Genomic DNA, 22,156 nt, shown 5'->3' with positions numbered 1-22,156 from the left:
TAAACTTGAAATTTAGAGCACTAAAATAAACGAAAGCAAAGTTAGATAACTAAAATAAATTCTAATAAAGCATAAATGATGAGTTTTGTATTTTAGTTTTTTCCTTTTGAAATCCATTAGGTCTTTATACTCTATACTAATAAAACAAGAAGAGAAGATACTATAAAAATGGACTCACTCATGAAAATGGATTTTACATATCAGATGCATGGAATATCTTTCTCACAGTGTATGGGTCGTGCACATACTACGTACCTCACGCTATAAGAACTTACTCACTCGTATAAAAATGGATATTCCATATCAAATGCATGGAATATCTTTCTCACAATGTATGGGTTCCACACATACTACCTCCACATTGATAATAATCTAGTTTGAGCCTTTTTCAACTTTTTTGGCATAAAAATGCTATAAAAAATATAAAATATAAAAAACGATTTTTTCCTTGATAAAACATATGAAAAAGCTTTTTAAAAGAAGTTATTGGGACAAAAACCAATGGATCTTTTAATTCTTTGAGGAAATTATATAAAATCTCAAATTTTATATCATGTTTCAAATTACATTTTTAATTTTTAATTTTGTCAATTAAAGTGTCAAACTTATGAAAACATTTCATTTTGGAACTTATGTCTATTTCCATTATTATGTCCATCTTTAATTTTTGGACAATCATTGTCTCACTTTAAATGATGACACGTCATTTTGTTAAGTTCTATGTAGGGCTGTCCAAACTAACCAACAACTCAACAAAACCACCTAACCCTACACCACCCGAACCAAAATTGATTCGATCCGAGTAGCTAGCGGTCGATGGCAGGTCTCTAACATCAAATCAAAGGGGTGCGAGTCGAAAGGCGGTTTTAGGTTTTGAAACACGATGAAAATAGAACCGACCAAATCCACAATCGCTAGAAACTGCCATCACCCAAACCTTCATCCTCATATATCTCTCTCAGCATCAAATTCGTCTAGATCTCTTTGAGATCCATTGAAATTTCATTGACATCTAGCGACAAGCTCACTGCCATTGCTTCCTCAATTTTCATCCAAAATTGATCGTCAGTCACCTGAGCCGAAATTGATTGGACCCCTGGTTAGCAACGGCCAATGGCCAGTTTATTTTTACACCACTTGATCAAGTCCAGTTGATTGAGGGTTGAGCCCAAACCTGATATGTCTTAATCTATAGAAAGCCATAGTTCTATATAATAAAATTTTTATAACTCATTAAAAAATAAATAAAAATACATAATTAAGGTTCCTTAGTTGTGACTTGTGAGCTCTTCGTTCAATATGTATTAGACTTGGAACGATAAGACTTAACCATGTGGGTTTGCGGATTGGTGGACCTTATACAGTGGCGGAGCTAGAATTTGAGTTGAGGGGGGGCAAAACTTGTATAAGATATATGCATTTTATGCACATATATCTTATGTATGTAAAAAGAAAAAAAATAGAAACAACAAATATGTTAAGTAGCTAAGGTGATTTTGTTCCATTAATGATTAGGAAAACAAGTATAAAATATATATACATATATTTCATTTTTCACAACTTCATCAGCAACCAAAACGAGTCAATTAAAAAAAAAAAAAAAAAAAAAAACCAACAACTGTTCTCACATTCAAAACTGAAAATAAAAATGATAGTATCAAAAAAAAAAAAAAAAATTTGGGGTGGGCTAGGGGGGGCAGTGGCCCCCCCTCGACCCCCCCTGGCTCCGCCTCTGACCTTATATATGCACAACAATATGGACCATGACAGCAGTAGTCAGCTTCTTTGCAATGAGTCGGAAGCCAAACTGGGATTAAGATCTCATGCAATACCTCCTCTCTCTCTCTCTCTCACCAAATTATCTCACATTTCACTTTTTAAACTTTTACTTTTTACTTTTTAAAAGTTTTTTTAATCAATAATTGAGATTGCATCACGTGCCTTACCTCAATCCACCAAACTGCACCTTTCTCAATAAGTCATCCCGATAAATCTGGACCGTCAACTAACAGCAGCGGTCTTCTCAAAAAAATAAAAAAATACAACCAACGACAATGAATTGCGGAAATATTGACTTCAAATTGCATTAGGAGGAACTTTCGAAGAGAAATTTCAACGATGATTGCGGGAGAATCTTGCGATACATTCATGTGACTTTCAAAGTCTTGGGTCTGATCAATTCCGCGTTTCAATTATTAAGGGGTGTTGACTCTTTTGAGTCCTGAATATATATATATATATATATATATAACAATCAACCATTTGTTCATTGAACTCATCAATATAATCAGACACAGTTTTTTTTTTTTAACATGGCTCCCTCTGTCCCCATTTCCATTCGGATAGTAGCATTATGGGTTCTTTGTATCTTCATGCATGCCACAACTATGTCCTTTGTAGCCGCATCTAAATCATCAGCGCTAGAACTAGAAGCAAAGGCTATACTGGAGAGTGGATGGTGGAGTGAATATTCCAACGATACCTCAAGTCTTTGCCGGTGGGATGGAATCATATGCAATGACGGCGGAAGCGTCGCCAAGATTGACTTGGCATGGTTTCGACTGGGATATAAGATAAGTAAATTCAACTTCTCTTCCTTTCCAAATTTATTCAGTCTTAATCTTTCATACACTCAGCTCTCGGGGAGGATTCCATTAGAGATAGGCACCCTTTCGAAACTCACCTACCTTGATCTATCCCATAATAATCTTATTGGTGACTTGCCTCTTTCACTTGCAAAGCTCACTCAATTAGTGACCTTAAACATTTCTTCTAATCTAATAAGTGGTTCCATCTCTAAAGAATTGGGAAATTTAAAGAATCTTCTTGTTTTAAGTCTGAGTAATAACAGATTTAGTGGACCAATCCCTCCAACTCTTGGCCTTTTAACCAATCTTTCCAATCTGGAGTTGTCTTTTAATGAAATCAACAGTTCTATTCCTTCTGAAATTGGATTGTTAAAGAATCTATTAAATTTGGACCTACAACAAAATAAGCTCATTGGTCCAATCCCTTCGTCTCTAGGTCATCTAACCAATTTGGCCTTCTTATCTCTTTCTTCAAACCAAATCAATGGTTCCATTCCCCCAGAAATTGGCAACTTGAAGAATTTGAGTTACTTGTTCCTCAATAATAACAATATCACTGGAGAGATTCCAATTGAACTAGGAGATTCACATTGTATAGAGATCTTAGATCTCAGCTACAATTATCTTATTGGAAACATTCCTGATTTTTCAAATTCCATAAAAGAAATAAACTTTTCATACAATTCTTTGCATGGTCAAATCCCAAACGGCTACTTAGGTCATACAACTTACATATTCATCAGCAACAAAGATTTATACGGTGATATCAAAGGTTTCCCTCCTTCCCTTCCATCTTCACCAAACAATAATAGATCAATTTTCCAACAAATAAAGTTTTCAGTTCCACTTGCCTCTTTGCCTGGCTTTTTAATTCTTGGGTGTTTTTTCCTCTTTCGATGTGGGACTAGGAAACCAAAATCTGAGCAATCAGGGGAAACAAAGAATGGGGACTTGTTCTCGATATGGAATTATGACGGAAAAATTAGATATGAAAACATCATTGAAGCAACAAAGAACTTCGATATTAGATATTGTATTGGAACAGGCGGTTATGGTAGTGTTTACAGAGCACAATTGCCAAATGGTAAAGTGGTTGCCTTAAAGAAACTTCATCGCTTAGAAGCTGAGGACCCAACTTTTGACAAGAGTTTCAAAAATGAGGTCAAAATGTTAACAGAAATTCGGCATAGAAATATTGTTAAACTATATGGCTACTGTTTGCATAAAAGATGCATGTTTTTGGTCTATGAGTACATGGAAATGGGAAGCTTGTTTTTTGTCCTAAGCAATGATTTTGATGCTGTGGAATTGGATTGGATGAAAAGGATGAATGTCATCAAAAGTATAGCACATGCCTTATCTTACATGCATCATGAATGTGTCCAAGTAATTGTTCATCGAGATATAAGTAGCAACAATATTCTATTGAACTCTGAGTTAGAGGCTTTTGTCGCTGATTTTGGCACGGCTAGACTTCTTGATCCTAATTCCTCTAATCAAACTTTACTTGTTGGGACTTATGGTTATATTGCTCCAGGAGAATTACTCTTTTCGAAATATACCTTAATTACCTATTATTTTAAAAAAAAGTTAGCCGTGAGTTTTCTTTATAATCAAGCTACTTAACTTACGTTATTGTTAATTTGTTATACGAGCCGAACCATATATGCATGGTAACAAATAATCACTTTCATTATTTTTATATGTTGATTAATCTCTTCCAAAAAAAAAGTGTACAATGGAAATAGTTAAAAATATAAATTTGGGGAAAACAAAAGGCATTACATTTTGTAATACATTTTTACTGTTTATTTTCTTCCTTTCTATGCAGAATTGGCATATACTATGGTGGTAACTGAAAAATGTGATGTTTATAGTTTTGGTGTGGTGGCACTAGAAATATTAATGGGAAGACATCCAGGTGAACTCTTGACTTCATTATCATCATCGTCACCTCAAAATGTGATGCTAAATGGAATTTTAGACCAACGTCTCCCACCTCCAAACCGTCTAGTTGCACAAGATGTTTTCCTTGTTGCTACAATTGCATTTGCATGCTTACGTTCCAAACCAAAGTCTCGACCAACAATGAGATGGGTGTCTCAAGAATTTCTTTCTCATAAGAAACCAAAAATGAACCCCCTACATGCAGTTTCACTATGGTTGCTGAGGAACCAAGAAATTTATACTGGTGGGGAGAATGAAACTTAATTAGGAAGTGCTTTTGTTCAGTTTGAGACTTGAGAACCATATTGTTTGATGAACATCCATGGAAAAAAAAAATAAATAAATAAATTTTATATATATGTGTGTGTGTGTTGCGTATTACAATAACAATACCTTAAAAATCTTCTGTGTTGTATCGATTTTTCTTTATGGTTTGTAACCTGTACAAGTCTTTACCGATCTGTATTTTCCAAATTCAAGTCAATACCACTTTGTCATTGACACATCTAGAATGCTCATAAGCAACCGTGGAGGCCGCAATGGTTCATCCATATGCATGGTGCTTGACTTGAAGAAATACTCGTACCAGTTATTCTTTGTGCTTCAATCGTCAAAGACACGCTTAAAAGAAGAATAGAGAAATAAAACAAACATGATACACCCAAAGTCCAAAGACTTGTTAAGGACTGATGGTTCTGGTCCTTCTGGAGCCAATATAAATGCTGCTAATACAAAATTTTGTGTTCTATTTTATATTCAACTAATTATAACTTGTAATATATTCTTTTTACTTTTCTTATGAAATTATATACTAAAGTTTAACTTTTCTCAAAAAAAAAAAAAATATATATATATATATATATATACTAAAGTTTAACATGAAAAACAATCTAGTACATACCATATTATATCATTATTGGTGAAATACAAAATGTGATAATTAACGCATCTTATAGGTGCCCCATTAAAGAACCACAAATATGTATAAATTTATTACAATCCAACATGTAGTTCATAGATAATTAAATATTTGGCCAAAATTATCCACCATTTAATTGGGTTGGGATGTTAAGAGTTTTATACTTTAACTAGCCCCTTTTGACGTTTCTAACAGAAACATTCAAAATTTAAATCCTCATTTTTGTTGTAATTATCTAATTATCAATAATAGTTATATTAGTAATTATAATAATTGGCTTAGGACAGCAATATGTCAAAATGACAAGAAAAACGAAAAATGTTAGAGCATTAACACCCAACTCTTTGGAAAAATATAATCTTCGGAACAACTTTTTAGCCAAATTGACGAGCCTTGTATTTTAGTCAAGTATATTGAAAGAAAGAAGGAAAGAAAGAAAGGCAAAAAAAAACAAACAAAAACAAAAACAAAACAAAACAACCAAAAAAAAAAAAAATCACTAAAGGGCCCACTTAACATCACAATCTCTCCATTTAACATCCTCATCAAAACACTAACATCTGAGGATGCAAAAAGGTGTTTATTTTATATGTTCAAAACTTATTTTATCTATTTTATCATCTCATTTTATAATTTACCCAACATTCCAATTTCTATTTTTACATACAATTTATTAAAATAATATAAACTATACTAACAAATAATATAAAAAAAAAAAAATCAATTTCTCTCTCTTCTCATCCATCTCTCTTTCCTCTCTACCTTTTTGTCTCACTTTCCTCATTAAAATAATTTTTTTTTTTTTTACATTCTTGTAAGCAGTTTGTAAAAAAAAAGACCCACCCCAGAATGTGGCTGGATTTGGCCTTGTTAGTTGCTGTGGACCTATGGTACCATTTGTAACGACCTAAAGAAAATAGCTAACTATATTTACACTATATTCTTTAAGGGTTAGTCTAGTCACAATTAAAATTTCTTGTAATCTATATATATATATATATATATATATCTCTATTTTGACGCCTATAAACCGAAGCCATTGGTGACTCCCAGACCTGCCCATGTACATTGGTCTCCACCGACAGAAAACCTGTATAATGCCAACTTCGACACTACTCTATTCAATCACCTGGGGTTCGCTGGGTTGGGCATGGTAGTTAGGGACTGTAGAGGGAATGTTTTGGCTGCTCTCAGCCAAAAGGTGGCGTTGCCTCAGTCCATGGAGATGGCAGAGGCTCTGGCAACCAAATAGGCAATACAGCTAGCTACAAAGATGAGTTTCCTAAGGGTGATGGTGGAGGGTGATTACAAAAGAGTTGTTCAAGCTTTACAGGCTGATAACGCCTTAAAATGTATACTTGTTATATATTTATATGGGTGTTATCTCCTTATTATCATGCTTAATTTGTATAATTAAGCCATGATTTGCATTAGTCCCTATTATTTATCTTTACATAATTTCTTGAATAAAATGCTATTCATTGTGTGTAATTTTTTACTTTCAGGAAATTATGTGAGAAATATGAGTTTACAGGAATTTGTGAGAGAATGGAGGCCAAACTAGGATTAAAGTGGAGCTAAAGGACCATGCTTAAATGTCTAAAGAGGTGAAACTGGAGTGCTTGGATCGTCTACCATGATTGGAAGCTTCAAATAAGGAAAGAAACCAAAGAGGCAGAATCTGAAAAGGAAAAATCTGATTTGAGCATTGATCAGTATTTTGGGCCTATCTCTCTCTTAAAAAATCCAATTGACACAAGGCTAGATGGTTTGGAACCGTGACTTAAATATCTACAACTTTCCAGTTTTGAGTATTTCGAAATTCTCAATTTTTGAAGGCCGAAATTAACTCACAAGTTACCGCTATAAACCTGGACGGAAATTAAAATAGTAAATGTTTTATTTTCTTTGAACACTTAGACATTAGGGTTTTGAAGGGAGGCTATGGAGAACGAATTTTGGAGAGAAAAAATTGTATTTTCCTTTCTCTAATGGCAGCCTAAACTCTTTGCTAGGGCTAGGGGTTATGTTTCTTTTATACAGTATGAATATCCAATGTGATTCTTTCTAGGATTTTATCAATAACATATTTGATTGTTCAATTAGATTTCTTTTGATGTATTAGCTCTTCCATACTTTCAATAAGTTCAATCATGTTTTTCTTATTATTTAGACAAATTTCTAATAGTTTCAAATAGAAATCAGGTTTTAAAGTGAATGGGTTTTTCTGAAAACTTTTCCAACCGCATTATTAATCGAGGTTATCATGCATTCTTGAATTGTCTCAGTTCAACCGAATCATAAGTTTTTAATTGTATAAGAACAATCAATTATGAAATAGATATTTTCCTAGATCACAAAGAATTTCATATCGATATAGGGAAACACCCCGTTGCCCTAGTATTTACATTATTGATTTAAATAAGTTATCATTGTTATTCTTGTTTACAATTACCAGACAAAAATTATTCTTCATCTTCACCAAAAGTTTTTTTTATTACATTGTCTTTGAATTTACCCGCTCCTTATGGTTCGACCTCGGTACTTCGAGAATTATATTGTTACGATCTCCTGCACTTGGGAGTGAGCAAGCACAAGCCCCGGGTAGAAGTCTCACGTTGTATGGGCATGTGATTGAGGATGCTCGTATATTAGGTGCCACGTTGCAAACTTGTTCTTTTCACCATGTTTTTTAGAGAGGGTAATTTATTAGCACACTCTCTAGCACATAGAGCAATTTTAACTGCAGACACAAATGTATGGGTAGAAGAGCTACCTAGTGATCTTGATGATGTATTCCGAAAAGACCTCTAACTTTTGTTCTGAATAAAATTCCCTTTACTTCTTCTCAAAAAAAAATATATTTTTATCTAAAAGTTGAAACGTAACATTTATTGTTGTTACGCTCTTGTTAAGCCACATCAACAACCACATCATTCACCCATTTTCAACATTCTCTCTCTTTTTTTAACTCTTTTTTTTTCCTTATTAATTTCTCAACTTATTGTTTTACTTTCTCAAACTTTTCCCTCTCTTTTATATTTTCATCTCCCTACTACTATCTACCTTAATATCAATTTTCTTTTATCCATTTATCTTCCTTTATTTATTTTTTCTTTCTTTTCTTATTCCTCTCCTCTTACTATAAATTTACAATTCTCTTTCTCATTCTATATATAGTTTTCCCACTCATAAAAGGTTATTTTTCTCTCTCAAGATTTTTTTTTTTCGCATTTTTGGTGGATTTTATTTTTCTTGCATCTCTACTTTAGGTTGATGAATTTTTGTATCATTTGGAACTCTACTTTGAGTTGATGTGATTAAACTTTGTGTTTTTAAGTTTTTATCTTTAATTTTATTCTCTTTGATTTCACAGATATTATCATATTGCATTATAAAGATAGTATATAAGAATATAATATTATTTTATTTGATAACATAACATGACTTGGATAATTTGGTGTTTATTACTTTTTTTCCTTCTCATATTATTTTCTATAAATTTCTTATTATTCTCACTCACATTCTCTCTTGAAAAAGTGGTTATTCTCTCTCTCTCTCTCTCTCTCTCTCTTAAATTCTTTATTGCAACTCTACTTTATATTGATGAATCATTGTGATTTTAAAAACTCTATTTTGGGTTCATACGTTTTGGTATTGTATTTTTTTAGTTCCTCATCACAAGTAGCCTCTTTCTCTCTACAATAAAATTTAGAGAATAAATTGTACATATTCAAAATAATTTTGATATGAGGTTTGATTATCATGATAGTCTCTTTTTAGAAAATGAATACATTGAATAATTTATTTAAATAAAAATTTTACATACATACATACATACATACATACATATATATATATATATATATTTTCTTAAATACATAATTAACCTCATGCAATTCATTTAAAAGTAACGACGTTATAACAAATAATAACTGCCCTAAAGATTACACTTTATATTCATAGCATTATGTTTAGAAAGACTTTAACTTAAATTTAGCCATACTAAAGTAGACTAAAATAATATGTTAATGTGACTCAAAAAAAGTATAACAATAATAAATGTTCTGCTTAAGATTTTAGATATTAAGAGTTTGAGATTTAAACATATTTTTAATAAATTTGGATTTAGAATAGGTGCTTTCAATCCAAAAATATTTTTTCCCATTATGTAAGTGCTCAAAAATAGATTGAAGTGGACCAAAATGGACCGAAGTGGACTGAATGAGCAAAAGAGGAACAAAGTGGACCAAATGAACTGAATAGAACAGGGTGGACTGAATGGACCAAATAAGACCAAAGTGGACTGAATATGAACAAATGGACAAATTAGGACCAAAGTGGACAGAATGGACTGAATGGAACCGAATAAGACCAATGTGGACTAAATAGGACCAAAGTGGACCAATGTAGATTGAATAGCACCAAAGTGGACTAAATGAACCGAATAGAACCAAAGTGGACAAAATGGACTGATTAGGACCAAATCGTACCTAATGTCCCGAATAGGACTAAAGTGGGCCAAAGTGGATAGCATGGACCTAATAGGACCAAATAGAACCAAAGTGAATCAAATAGGATCAAAGTAGATTAAATATGACCAAAGTGGATAGAATTGACCGAATATGACTAAATTGGATCGAAGAAGGCGGAATGGACCAAACAGAACCAATATGGACTAAATCAAACTTTCGAATATTTATCATTTTTACTAGATTTTTAGGGCTCTATTTCTAATTTCTAATGTCTATTTTCTTTGTATTTTTTAACTCAAAACTTGAAAATGCAACCTACAAAAAGAATCAATTTATGGTCCAATTAGTCTAAAATGGACTTAAGGGGACCGAAATTAACCAAGTGGACTGAAGTAGACCTAATTGGATCAAATGGGACCGAAGTAGACATAATTGGACCAAATAGAAACAGTTTATTTTTTAGTGAGAACAAATTATCTTCAACAAATTTTAGAGAAAAAATTATACATTATATTACAATACAAAATAATTATTTATTTCCACGCATTGTGTGAATCTGCGACTAGTTGTTTATAAAGCTCAAATTAACCAAGTACGTATGCACGATGTGGGACTCCAATTTCAAAACCGACTATTAAATACTGTAAGGACACAATTTGTAACGACCCATAATAATGTTGGGTTCGCACGTAAAAAGGCTCAAACAATATCATTTATAAAGCGTGGGTTTGAAAGGCTAGGCCTTGGTCACAAGACAGTGGTTTTCCGTGGTGTTCATACATAATTAAATCATGTTCGCTCTAGGAGTCTTTCTCTTGGAGGCGGGCTGGGAGGCTCTGGTTTTTTGCCATTTTGCCCAGCCCCTTTCTTGGTGCATTAACCTTCACATTATATAGCCCTTCTTGATTGATTTTAGCCCTCCACTTGTTGGTCAGGCAGGTGCCTACTTCTGTACCCGTCCCATCAGCTGTCCCTCCTTGCTTTCTGTTAGTTGCGATAATCGAAGTTACCCTGTCCAGGCGTCTTTTCTCATTAACATGGTCAGGACGCTGGCAGGTGCATTTAACGCGGATGGGACGTATTTACCCTGAACCAGTTTTGCACCATACCCCCGCATGGGTCCCATTCTACTCGCATCTCCTTCAGGGGGCTTTTTGGGGGCGTCCTTCATCGAGACGTTGCTCTTCCCCTTGAAGTCTTGGAGTGCCGAGGACAGGGTCGTCCTCGGCTGTTCCCCTCGACACCTTAGCCTTTCCCCATTCGTCCTCGGCACATACCCTCCTCGGCACGGGCCCCGAGCCCTAATAAAGCGTGGGCTGGATCATAAGTTCCCTAACCCCACAAATACTATACAAATTTTTGTAAGCATTACAATGGTCAACAAATTTAGGGAGTACTATAGCTTTTGTAAACTTTTATTCTCTCTCTCAAAAAATAAATTTAAAAAAAAATGAATTTAGGATGAATATTTGAATTGGATGTATAAAAAAATAAAGAATGAGTTGTAAAGTGTATTTGAAAAGTAGGTAGTTCATTTTTTTTTTCTTAAAATAATTTTTACTTTAAAATTTCACTAAAATTTACAATACCGGATGTAACTGCATGCTCTCAAATTTTATATCCTCTCAAATATCAATATGTATAGCACGTCATTGGTGCCTTTGGAATCAGGGCCGGCTCAAGTTATTGTAGGGCCTAAGGCGATAACTTCAAGTGAGATCTATTCTTATATTTTGAATATTAATAGAATATTTATTTAACTTTTTTGTTTTTTTTTTAATCTAATTTTTTAGAAAAAAATTACAAATTAAAACGAACCCATTGCATTATTCAATGACTATACAACTAAAATAAACACTATTCATTGAATGTAGTAACCAAATACTAAAAAATTATGATTGAAAATTTTAACAAAGTTATATATTTGATATTTTTAAATAGAATTTGAGTATAAATTTATTTACTAGTGTAAGATTAATGAGTTCTTTTAACATTTATGTGTGAGAGATTAAATGATTGACCCATCCAATGAAAATATTTTCTTTAACTAGTTTTTCTTTGATAAAAAACAACTACTTTTTTATTTATTGGTAAATATTTAAGACTTAATTAATACTTCTATTGGTACAGGAATATCTCTATTGGTAAAAATTTAGGGGCCTTAGGCGGTTGCCTATTTAGCTCACCCATTGAGCCGGCACTATTTGGAATAAACGATATAAAGTCCTAAGCAAGGTTTTGAAACCCGGACCGAACCAGACTATCTGATTGGAAAAATCGGGAATCGAACTAAAATCCGGTTTTTTAAGTACAGAGAACCGAGTATACATGAGTTCTAAGAGAACTGAATGAACCGAGGTTCAATCGGAAAAACCGAACGAACCGTAGGTCGGTTCAACCAGTCATGGAATAGGGGAAAATTAAAGAAAAATGCGGCTGCTAGGATCCGAACCTGAGCTCTCACACCTTGTAAGCAAGACTGAAGCCATGACCAACGGACCAAGTGCCAAGGAAGTCGATATCGTACGATACCGGAGTATACCGGACATTTCGGCCAGAAAAGAGAAATTCAATTGGTACAAAAACTAAAATGAAAAATAGAAGAAATGCATGATTTGAACAAACCCCAGTGCAGCAAGTTGCCACCATATTGACATCGCCGATTCAATCTTCTTCTTCCTTTTTTTTTTTTTCTTCTTCTCATCTGTTGTCCTCCTCCACTGCTCTGATTTCTTCTCTTTTTTGGTGAATAATGAACATTGCTATCTGGTTTCTCTTTCTTTGTTTTGTATCTTATTTTAAATTTTCTAAGCCCTTTTACACATGACTAGCTTTGGAAATGTTGAAAACTTATATTTTTTTTTAATAAAAGATGGGCTGAATGGCTCAGCCTTTACTTCTTTCTCAGTTTTGAGCCCCACATTATGTGATGCATTAATTGCATCACATCAAATGAACCATTAAGTTTTTTTTTTTTTTTTTTTAAGTAGCAATTTTTTAGTTTTCAGAAATGTACAGCAATGACTTATTATATTAATATATTCTTAAAAAATGTTTATTATCAATGTTATTATTATTGGGACTGATATTTTAAGTTTACATAATTAGTGAAATATAGGTAAATTTTGCTAATATTTACAAATTTAATATATTTATTTATATTTGAATAATTATTAAATTAATTATAACATCATCACGGTTTGATCCCAGTTCAACCCCGGTTCGACCTTAAAAACCTTGAACCTCTCCCTTTTATGGTTCAATGAACGGTTTGGGTTTCAAAACCTTGGTCCTAAGTCCTAACACATTAAACCTCCCCAAGTTAATGACCAAAAAAAAAAATCCAAGTATTACCGATAATTCTAGAGTAAATCATTTAGCAATCCATAGTGAAATCCAAAGGAATCGTACAACAAATTTGATGAATGTTTTTATTTCCTAGAGGATATCAAACTCAATGTATCATTTAGGCTGTGTTTGGTTCCTGTAAAATATTTTCCGGAAAATAAATATTTTTCGGAAATGCTATTTTCGAAAAAGGAAAATATTTTCAAGTGTTTGGTTGCATTCCAAAAAATATTTTGGAAAATATTTTCTGATGTTTGGTTGTATTCTTGAAAATGCTCTAGAAAACCCATTTTTATCATGTTTCTCACATTTTCTCAGCTTCCAAACAAATATTAATATCATTTCTCAGTAAATAAACACAAAAGAAACAAATCCCAACAAAAAAAATTCATCAAATCCGATCAAATTGAGAGAGAGAGAGAGAGAGAGAGAGAGAGAGAGAGGCAACTGGGTTCAATGAATGGGGACGACGAAGCTGGGTCGGGGACGACGAATCTGGGTCGAGGACGACGAAGTTAGGTCGAGGACAAAACCCAAATTCATCAAAACCCAAAAGAAACAAAAGAAACAAAACCCAAATTCTCAATACCCAACAAAAATAGCACGAGAACGATCGGTTTTGGGGTGCGACAAGAACGATCGGTTTTGAGTGGATCGGTGCTGGGGTGCGACGATCTCGCTGGTGGTGCGATCGGCGCGATGAGGGTCTGAGATGGTGCGATCGAATGGGTTTTCTGGGTTTGACGAATGGGTTTGGGCATTGCTTGATGAACGAGCTTGGTCTTGGGTTTTCTGGGTTCGTCGAAGTCGGTTTCTGGATTCGCGATTTCTCTTCTCTCTCTCTCTCTCTCTCTCTCTCTCTCTCTCTCTCTCTCTCTCTCTCTCTCTCTCTCTCTCTCTCTCTCTCTCTCTACGCGTCTGAGTCCGGAACGGAAATGGTTTGAAGTGAAAATAGCAATAGAAATCATTTTACACCAAAACAAGGGTATTTTCCGGTCAAAGCAAAAATCATTTACCGTTGACCGTATTTTCCGTGTGCTGCCAAACACCCAATTTTACAGAAAAGCATTTCCGAAAATGATTTGAAGTCAAAACAAACACAGCCTTAGTTGATGTTATGTTATTTATTCCTTTGTCATAAAGCAAGTGCATACTATTTAGTTAAGCATATATAGAGGGTTTCAACTTGCTATCTTTGATCGATCGCTAGAGTATTTTCAAGCCCCATGGCCATTATCTCTTGATAACTTTTGAAGCCTACTTTTTTTTGTAATAGAATATGTGCTTTCATGGGCACATGTCTCTCCGACCAGTCTTGTATATGGAGACGACGTTTTGTTGGTGTATGAAGCACCAAACTTCGATGTTAAGCACAAGCTTTTCTAAATTGTCCCCCAAAGAATAGACCTCACAACCTTAGAATCTAATTGGAGGTGCACTCAAGCAGACAATGTGTATCTCTGTTATGAAAAATTATCTTATGAAACTTCACGAGGTCCTTTACTCACAACATGTTGGGATCAAATCAATTAAGACTTAGTTGTTGGTGGTGTTGCTGTTTAACGGAATAAGAAATTCGATAATAGAAAGAAACAAGCAGACCAAGTTGCCAGCAGCCACACCATTGGCACTTTGATCAATTACAAAAATTCTAAGCCAATCTAAAATAATTTATAAACAAAAAAAATATATATATATTGGTAACTGAGTATGGTCTATGAAATTGCATTTTCCTTTCTTATCCTTTTATTATCATGACACTAAGAATATCAGCTGCAACTCTGTTATTTTTTATTCTGAGCTTGAAAAAAAAAATAGTTTAAAGGGGGTTGAGTTATCAGACAAAATTTTGTCCATTGTTTGCAATTTGTAACTAGATAACGCCATAATTATACTTTCTTCAAAATGATCTTTCCCTCTCAAAATCGTTAAAAGCATTACAAACTTTGTGTTAATTAAAATATCCGATCTGAAAACTTAAACTAATGAGTTGGGTTATGTCAACATTATTCTAACTAATCACTCACTTTGTTACTATTAGTATTATCCAATATGTGACTTATAAGCCCCTCCATTATGGGTATATTTATTAGTTGGACCTTTTCTCTTACTAGCTTAATTTTTTATTTCATTTCTTTTGGTAAAGCTAGTTTAATTTTCTTAGTAAGATGCTTTGACACTACGAACAATCAAAATAGAAAGCTAGGAAATCTAGTTCCCACCTAAGAGACAAGTATTGGAAAAGTGCATAACACTAGCATTTTCATGGGGTGGGAAAGGAATGTTGTGTCGAGCTTATTACTACAATTAAAATAAGGATGGGAGAGGAAAGGCTTTCAGATCAAGAAGCTGAGCTAGTCAATCTCGTGCAATGACATGTAGCAATAAAGTATATATATTACATAGCCTTTCTATTACATCAAAATTGTACCAAAACATTCTTTTCTTCAATTTACAGAACTGTGGTAGAAAAGAGAGTCTAGATGTTCTTGTAGAGTTGTAGGCATGCATGATTCCATGCTTTTTTAGTAAAGGAGCTTAAGAATTCAATATATTTTAACTGATAACAACATAATTCTAGGTGTTTTGACCCATAATTAAGCTCTGAAGCCCTCCCTAAAACTCGCAAATAGTTGAGTACTTGAAAGAATGGTTTACTTGATCCTGTGCCTGTCTAAGATTCATATGGAGCATTGGATTATGCATGGACCAGGATGACAAATTAGTTTAGACCCTTTAGGGATACAAAAATTTTCACAACTACTAGCATGGTGTGTTGTGATTAGTGCGTAATAAAAAATGATTTTTAATGGTGACTCCATGTGAAATTGATATTGTTCCAGTCATGACTTACCACCTTATTACATACGCAGTAGCATCCAATTTGCTTGGACAAGCATACCCCATGGTAATTTCCAGTAGCAAAAGTCTTCAATATATATGCCTCGAAATGGTTATTGGATACCAAAGAAGTGAGGTTAAAACCTTTTAAAGTTACATTAAAGCTGGCTTTGGTTGCAGCCCTGCAAGAATTCTGTTAAAGCCACATGGCTTAGCAAGCGGTACAAACACTTTTCAGGAACATATGTACTTGAGCTTGAAATTGTGGCTTCTGAAAGTTTAAGTGGTGTGAGCCTAACATGCATTTCTATACTCTATAGGCTAGAAGAATGATATATCATCTATTATTGAACATTAATGTTTATATTGAGTAGCTACCATGGTCACTCCATAACTAGTCTCCCCCTCTCTCCTCGCCTTTTTTTATGAGGGAGAAAAAAAGTTCATATTGAACTCCCTGGCACCATAGCATCTAGGGCTGTAAATGAACTAAACCGTTCATAAATAGCTCGGGCTTGACTCGATAAAAAGCTCATTTATGTTTGTTTGTTTATAAACAAGTCAAGCTTAAGTTTTAGTTTTAGGCTTGTTTAATAAACGAGCCGAGCCCGAGTAAAAAATATTGTTCATGAACAGACTCGTGAACACCAAGACTCGATACAAAAGTAACAAAATAAGTTGAGCCTAAGCTTATTTATGAGTTTGGTAATAAAATTGATATGAGCTTGACAAGTAAACTCATATCTTTCTAAAACTTTGATTAATTATAAGTTGAGATCACTCATCCAAACCAAATAGGCTAGATAATAAACTTGATATAGGCTTGATAATATACTTATGTTGGATCTCAAGCTCAAAAGCATGATATTGAGCTTGAGTTTGGGCTTGATATTGAGCTTGAGCTTAGCTTGACTAATGAATCAAGCCAAGCCAAGCTCAATCTTTTATACTTTATAACGAGCTCAAGCTTGAACATTATTTGTAGGCTTGTATCAAGTTCAAGCCAAACTTGAATATTCTATTTTTGTTGTTGAGCCGAACTTGAACATTCACTACTCGACAAAACTCGACTCATTTACGGCCCTAATAGCATCGGTAAACTAACATCAGAATAGTTCAGTTTCATGTGTACAATTCTTGGCTAAGTCAATATCAGTGATATTGAGATTTGAGACTAAAAAGATTTATTATTTTCCCTGATAAAACAGTCATGAATTTTGTTAATCTTATGATGCTCATTGATATTGAATACATTTGATGAATTTTATTTTTGGTCTTACAGAACACAAGTTGAAGAAAGGAAAACACTAGGTTTTTATTTTTGGAAAAAATTGTAAAAAGCAAATTCCATTGTACACTTATTCTCACACTTTTGACCATATGTGGAAAAAAAAGACTTCCTTAGCACTCTTATAAACTTTGATTACTTCTCTAGCAATTCACTCTTTATTCCTCTTTACTACTGAAAAACCTCAAAAGAAGGATCCAAAAACAATCAAAATCATAAGTTTAAATACCTGAGCACACACAAACTTTTCAATATAATCAAGAAGGGTGTATTGGTCATTTACACTTTATTCTTCGGACAAGGAATTGGGCAGTCAGACTATATAATCAAAGCAAAAATAAAATGCAATTCTTTTATGATCTAAACAAACATACAAAATATATTCAGCTTGAATGCTTAAAAATACAAGAATTTTGCATGCTTATAAAAGAATATTAGTAAGGAACAGAGGTATGCACTATGCATGGTCAAAAATCAAAATAAGGGAAGCCAAAGATAAAGTTAAAATATATGCTGTATTGTAGGCTTATAGCCTAAGAGGCAAAAGGTTTAGATTTACCATGTCAGCCTATAGTCTATAGATTTCTCTTTTGCCTAAAGAAAAACCACTCAGCTAAAAGAACAAGAACACATGAACATGGAATCAATCTTTTCAACTCATGATGACAAAAATACCCTAATATTTAGATTCGAAACTGTGTCCATCAATGACACTTAACAATCACAACAGGCAAAGAAATATATGTTAAAAGTAGATTAGTATACATCAAAAAACGTATATGCAACAATTAAAGACACCTGTGTAAAAGGGCAATAACTATGCTTACATCCTGACACAAATAATGACAGCATAAGGGCATTCTAGGAAACAAGAAAACCTTTAAGGAGGCTTCTGCTAAAACAGGAATTCCCACCTTAACTTTTCATAGTTTATCAAAGCAACTAAGAGTGCATAAAACAGCTACATTATCAAGAATTCATTCACAACAGATATCTTTTCAGTCCTACAACCACCAAGCATCATGATTTCCCTAGCAGAAGTCTATCATGTTGTGGCAGCCACAGTTCCATTATATGTTGTGATGATAATAGCCTATATCTCTGTGAAATGGTGGAAGCTTTTCACACCAGATCAATGTTCAGGGATAAACAAGTTCGTGGCACAATTCTCAGTTCCACTATTGTCATTCCAAATAATCTCTGGAAACAACCCCTACAAAATGAACCTTAGACTCATATTGGCCGACTTTTTGCAGAAACTACTTGCCTTTTTGGTATTGACAGCAATAAGTAAAGTCAGCCCTAGAGGAAACTTAAATTGGATCATAACTGGTCTGTCTCTGGCAACACTGCCTAATACTTTATTTCTGGGACGTCCACTATTGAAGGCCATGTATGGGGATCAAGCAATTGTGCTCCTTGACCAAATAATTGTCTTACAAAGCCTAATTTGGTACAATCTATTGTTGTTTCTGTTTGAGCTCAATGCCACAAGGGCAGCCCCCATGGCACCACCATTAGAAGACCCAGGTACGCATTCAGAATTTGCACTTAATTCAAAGCATAACCTATATACAAAATATAAATGACATTAGCGACAAGAAACCCTCTAGCCTGAATTCCAATTTAAACTCCCTGAACATGAATAGTTGAACCATTTCAATTCTTGTTTATTCAACTTTGGTTACCAAAGATAAACCACACCAGTCCTCTACACAACCAAATTTATCTCTTTCTTCTCTTGACTTCAATTGCATGTGTATCAATTAGAATCTTCCCCCAAGTGTTTTTGGTTAAGTACTAACATAGCATCAACAAATGTATGTCAAGGTACTAGAATAGAGTAGGTTGTAAGTGAATTATTGTTCTGATATTGTCTATGCATCAGGTTAGTATATACATACTTCCACATGAAATTTATCATGTGACATAATAATGCATATAATATAAATCTTGGTTTGTGCTTTTTTTTATATAAATTCATATTAATAAAAACTTGTGTTATGATTACTGTTTTAAAGTAGGGGTAGAAGCCCCCCAAGAAGCTCAAAGAAAAGAGGAAGAGGAGGAAGTGAGAAATGGATCCAGAACAACAAGGAAAGTCAAAACCATGAGCATTCTCTTAAATGTGGGGAAGAAGCTTATAAGAAACCCCAATACTCATGCAACTTTGATAGGTCTTATTTGGGGGAGCATACACTTCAAGTAAGCCTGCAGGACCACTAAAAATAATTTTCTTTCTCTAATTACAGATTCTAGTTGAGACAGATTGTTGAAAAGTTTCATGATCTCAGCAACAGAGATTTGGTTGAATCTTTTTCAGGTGGAAAGTAAAAATGCCAGGAATTGTTAATCAATCAATAACAATAATTTCAAATGGAGGAGTTGGTATGGCAATGTTCAGCTTAGGTATGAGTAAAAATTTTATAATTAAGAACCGAGAAATTTTAAAATGAACCTTAATAAAATCATTTTAACTTTCAATTGAATTACTTAACAGGTCTTTTTATGGCATCACGGCCGAACATAATAGCATGTGGAACCCGAATGGCAATCTTAGCCATGGGAATGAAGTTCCTACTGGGGCCTGCTTTAATGGCTGCATCCTCCACAGCCACTGGACTAAGGGGCATGGTCTTTAGAACAGCTATTGTGCAGGTGCATGTACTTTCTGTACTTTAGTGTATAAGCAGATATAAGGTTAACCAATTTTTCTATACTGCAGGCAGCCCTTCCTCAAGGAATTGTTCCATTTGTTTTTGCCAGAGAGTACAATGTACATCCAGACATATTGAGCACCGGGTAAAAAGAAATGCTTCAACGCATCTTGAATTTAAATGTGCATATGGTTCAACTATAATCTGAAAACTGTTCTTGTTTTGGATACAGGGTAATTTTTGGCATGCTTATTGCCCTGCCGATAGCATTAGCCTACTACTTCCTGCTAGCAATGTAATCTAACTCCATGACCAGGAATCTGTGAGACATAATTCATACTAGGAAAGTGTAAATTGTCAAATATAGTCCACAGAAATATCATCCAATTTATTTAAGTTTCTTTGACATGTGACATGACTGATTTTCTACCAAGCACACAAATGTGTTTATCAAGAAAATTAGCAGGCCAATTGATGAATGGTGAAATTACAGTTACATGTAATTTTACATCATCTTTTATTTTTTACGGCCTCAGTTGGGATTAATAAATTATGAGATTTTCAGAAACAGAAGGTAGTGGATTAATAAGTTACCTTTTAAGTGCTCAGCTCAGAAAATGCTATTAGCCTTGAAGTATTCATGCAATCCATTTGATGGTGTCACTTGGCTCAACATAGCGCGTGCCATTCCCTAAAAATTTAATAATCCAAATATTCCATGGAACCTACACTGAAACTCAAACAAAGCATATCAAATAGAAAAGTTCAATACATAATTTGAAATGTTGACAGTCACAACCATTTGCATAGACCAATTATTCTAACGTGAAAAATGAGCTGTCACCAAATATCATACACGACTTTATATATATCAAAGGTATCCAGATGTGCAGTATTTGGACTTTCTTACATGACTTTGGTGCTAGCCATCACCTGTAGAACCCCTTGGATGAACCATTAGAATTGTCAAGTAATCCAACATGACTAAAATTTCGTCCTTTTTTTTAGACCAACCCCTCAGTAGGCAAGAATTGAGAAAAAGGAACTGTAATCTTTTACTCTCTCCCACCTGCGATCCCCACTGACCCTGCTAATACTCGTAAAGATGTTCAATAGGCTGGCACTAAGCAAAATTTTATGCACTTATGCACTCTCAGGAGATCAAGACTAGCACATTTTGCGCCATACGGCATTGCTGTAGGAAGTAGATCTTTAACTGTGGAGCTTTTGTGATAAAAAGCTTTTGGCTAAAAATCTCTATAACATTTGCCAGTGTTTGGCAAATTATAGTGAATAGCGTTTTAATGTTGTGGATTTATAAGAATGAATAGTAAATTGTACAGGATTTTTTTTTTTTCCTAATAGCTTTTAATTTTAGCTGTTGCCTTAAATTTGAAACAGCTTTAAGGACCCTGTAGACATCAAAATTTTATGATGTACTCACAACTGTCCGATTGTTCATGATAAAATATTTGTGATCAAATTAATCTTCAATTGATGAAGCGGACGATCAGCAAATGAAATCAAGCCACGTGGCAACATCAAATAAGAAAGCCATATGGCAATGTCAGAAGAAAAGAACTATATGGAAAGTTCTTATTAAATGGGAGACTAAATTAAATCCATAATTAGCTCTAAATAAATGCTAAGAGAAAATTCCAAATTAAATATGATTGAGTTGTCTATAAATAGAGGCTTCTCATATGAGAAGTGGGAGAACACTTAGAGAAAAAAAACACTACTGACACTCTGCCAAAATAGAGAGTCATCTCTAAGTTCACAAGAAGTCCATTGTTCATCAAGGCCTATTCCTACTTCTTCAAATCAAAGTGGGGATTCTCCTTTAACCTAGTTCGAGATCAAGCCAACGACCTTCGCATCAAATCAAGCACGTCCGACTATTCATTCAACTTGGAGATATCACATCACGATTCAAGATCAAGCTTCATAGCCCCTTTGGATCGTAACGTTTCTTGGAGATCGAATCAGAGGAATTTATTGCACTCTTTCATTGTAAAGATTCATACAGAGAATTGTACTCACACACATATATACAAATCAAATACAAGTTGATTATTTGTTACACTATTTCG

The 22,156-nt window shown here is 33.9% G+C and overlaps 2 protein-coding genes across 3 annotated transcripts; both read left to right on the top strand.

Annotated features, from left to right (window-relative positions):
• Positions 1–2,283: 2,283 nt before the first annotated feature.
• On the top strand, positions 2,284–4,894 carry LOC126715093 (MDIS1-interacting receptor like kinase 2-like). Its single transcript, XM_050415529.1, has 2 exons — positions 2,284–4,122; positions 4,444–4,894. Exons 1-2 carry the CDS (start codon positions 2,313–2,315, stop codon positions 4,797–4,799), a joined length of 2,166 nt encoding a protein of 721 aa, XP_050271486.1. The 5' UTR covers positions 2,284–2,312; the 3' UTR covers positions 4,800–4,894.
• Positions 4,895–18,344: 13,450 nt separating this feature from the next.
• Positions 18,345–20,652, top strand: LOC126715092 (auxin efflux carrier component 8). 2 transcript variants are annotated; one of them, XM_050415528.1, is made up of 6 exons: positions 18,345–18,936; positions 19,431–19,611; positions 19,730–19,815; positions 19,907–20,064; positions 20,132–20,208; positions 20,296–20,652. In XM_050415528.1, exons 1-6 carry the CDS (start codon positions 18,429–18,431, stop codon positions 20,360–20,362), a joined length of 1,077 nt encoding a protein of 358 aa, XP_050271485.1. In that variant the 5' UTR covers positions 18,345–18,428; the 3' UTR covers positions 20,363–20,652. The 2 variants fall into 2 exon arrangements, with proteins under 2 accessions (XP_050271485.1, XP_050271483.1); XM_050415526.1 differs by having other exon boundaries at positions 19,428–19,611.
• Positions 20,653–22,156: the final 1,504 nt, after the last annotated feature.

This window comes from Quercus robur, chromosome 2 (genome assembly GCF_932294415.1).
Source record: "Quercus robur chromosome 2, dhQueRobu3.1, whole genome shotgun sequence".
In the NCBI taxonomy this organism is placed as follows: domain Eukaryota; kingdom Viridiplantae; phylum Streptophyta; class Magnoliopsida; order Fagales; family Fagaceae; genus Quercus; species Quercus robur.
The sequence above is the reverse complement of the archived record's forward strand: the minus strand, read 5'-3'. Positions and strand labels throughout refer to the sequence as shown.

Bases quoted from the DNA above. Each gene is read 5' to 3' on its own strand.
- LOC126715093 (XM_050415529.1), top strand. From the start codon at position 2,313: ATGGCTCCCTCTGTCCCCATTTCCATTCGGATAGTAGCATTATGGGTT. The intron at 4,123-4,443 runs CAGGAGAATTAC...CTATGGTGGTAA, and splicing joins GACTTATGGTTATATTGCTC to CTGAAAAATGTGATGTTTAT.
- LOC126715092 (XM_050415526.1), top strand. From the start codon at position 18,429: ATGATTTCCCTAGCAGAAGTCTATCATGTTGTGGCAGCCACAGTTCCA. The intron at 18,937-19,427 runs GTACGCATTCAG...ACTGTTTTAAAG, and splicing joins ACCACCATTAGAAGACCCAG to TAGGGGTAGAAGCCCCCCAA. The intron at 19,612-19,729 runs GTAAGCCTGCAG...AATCTTTTTCAG, and splicing joins TGGGGGAGCATACACTTCAA to GTGGAAAGTAAAAATGCCAG.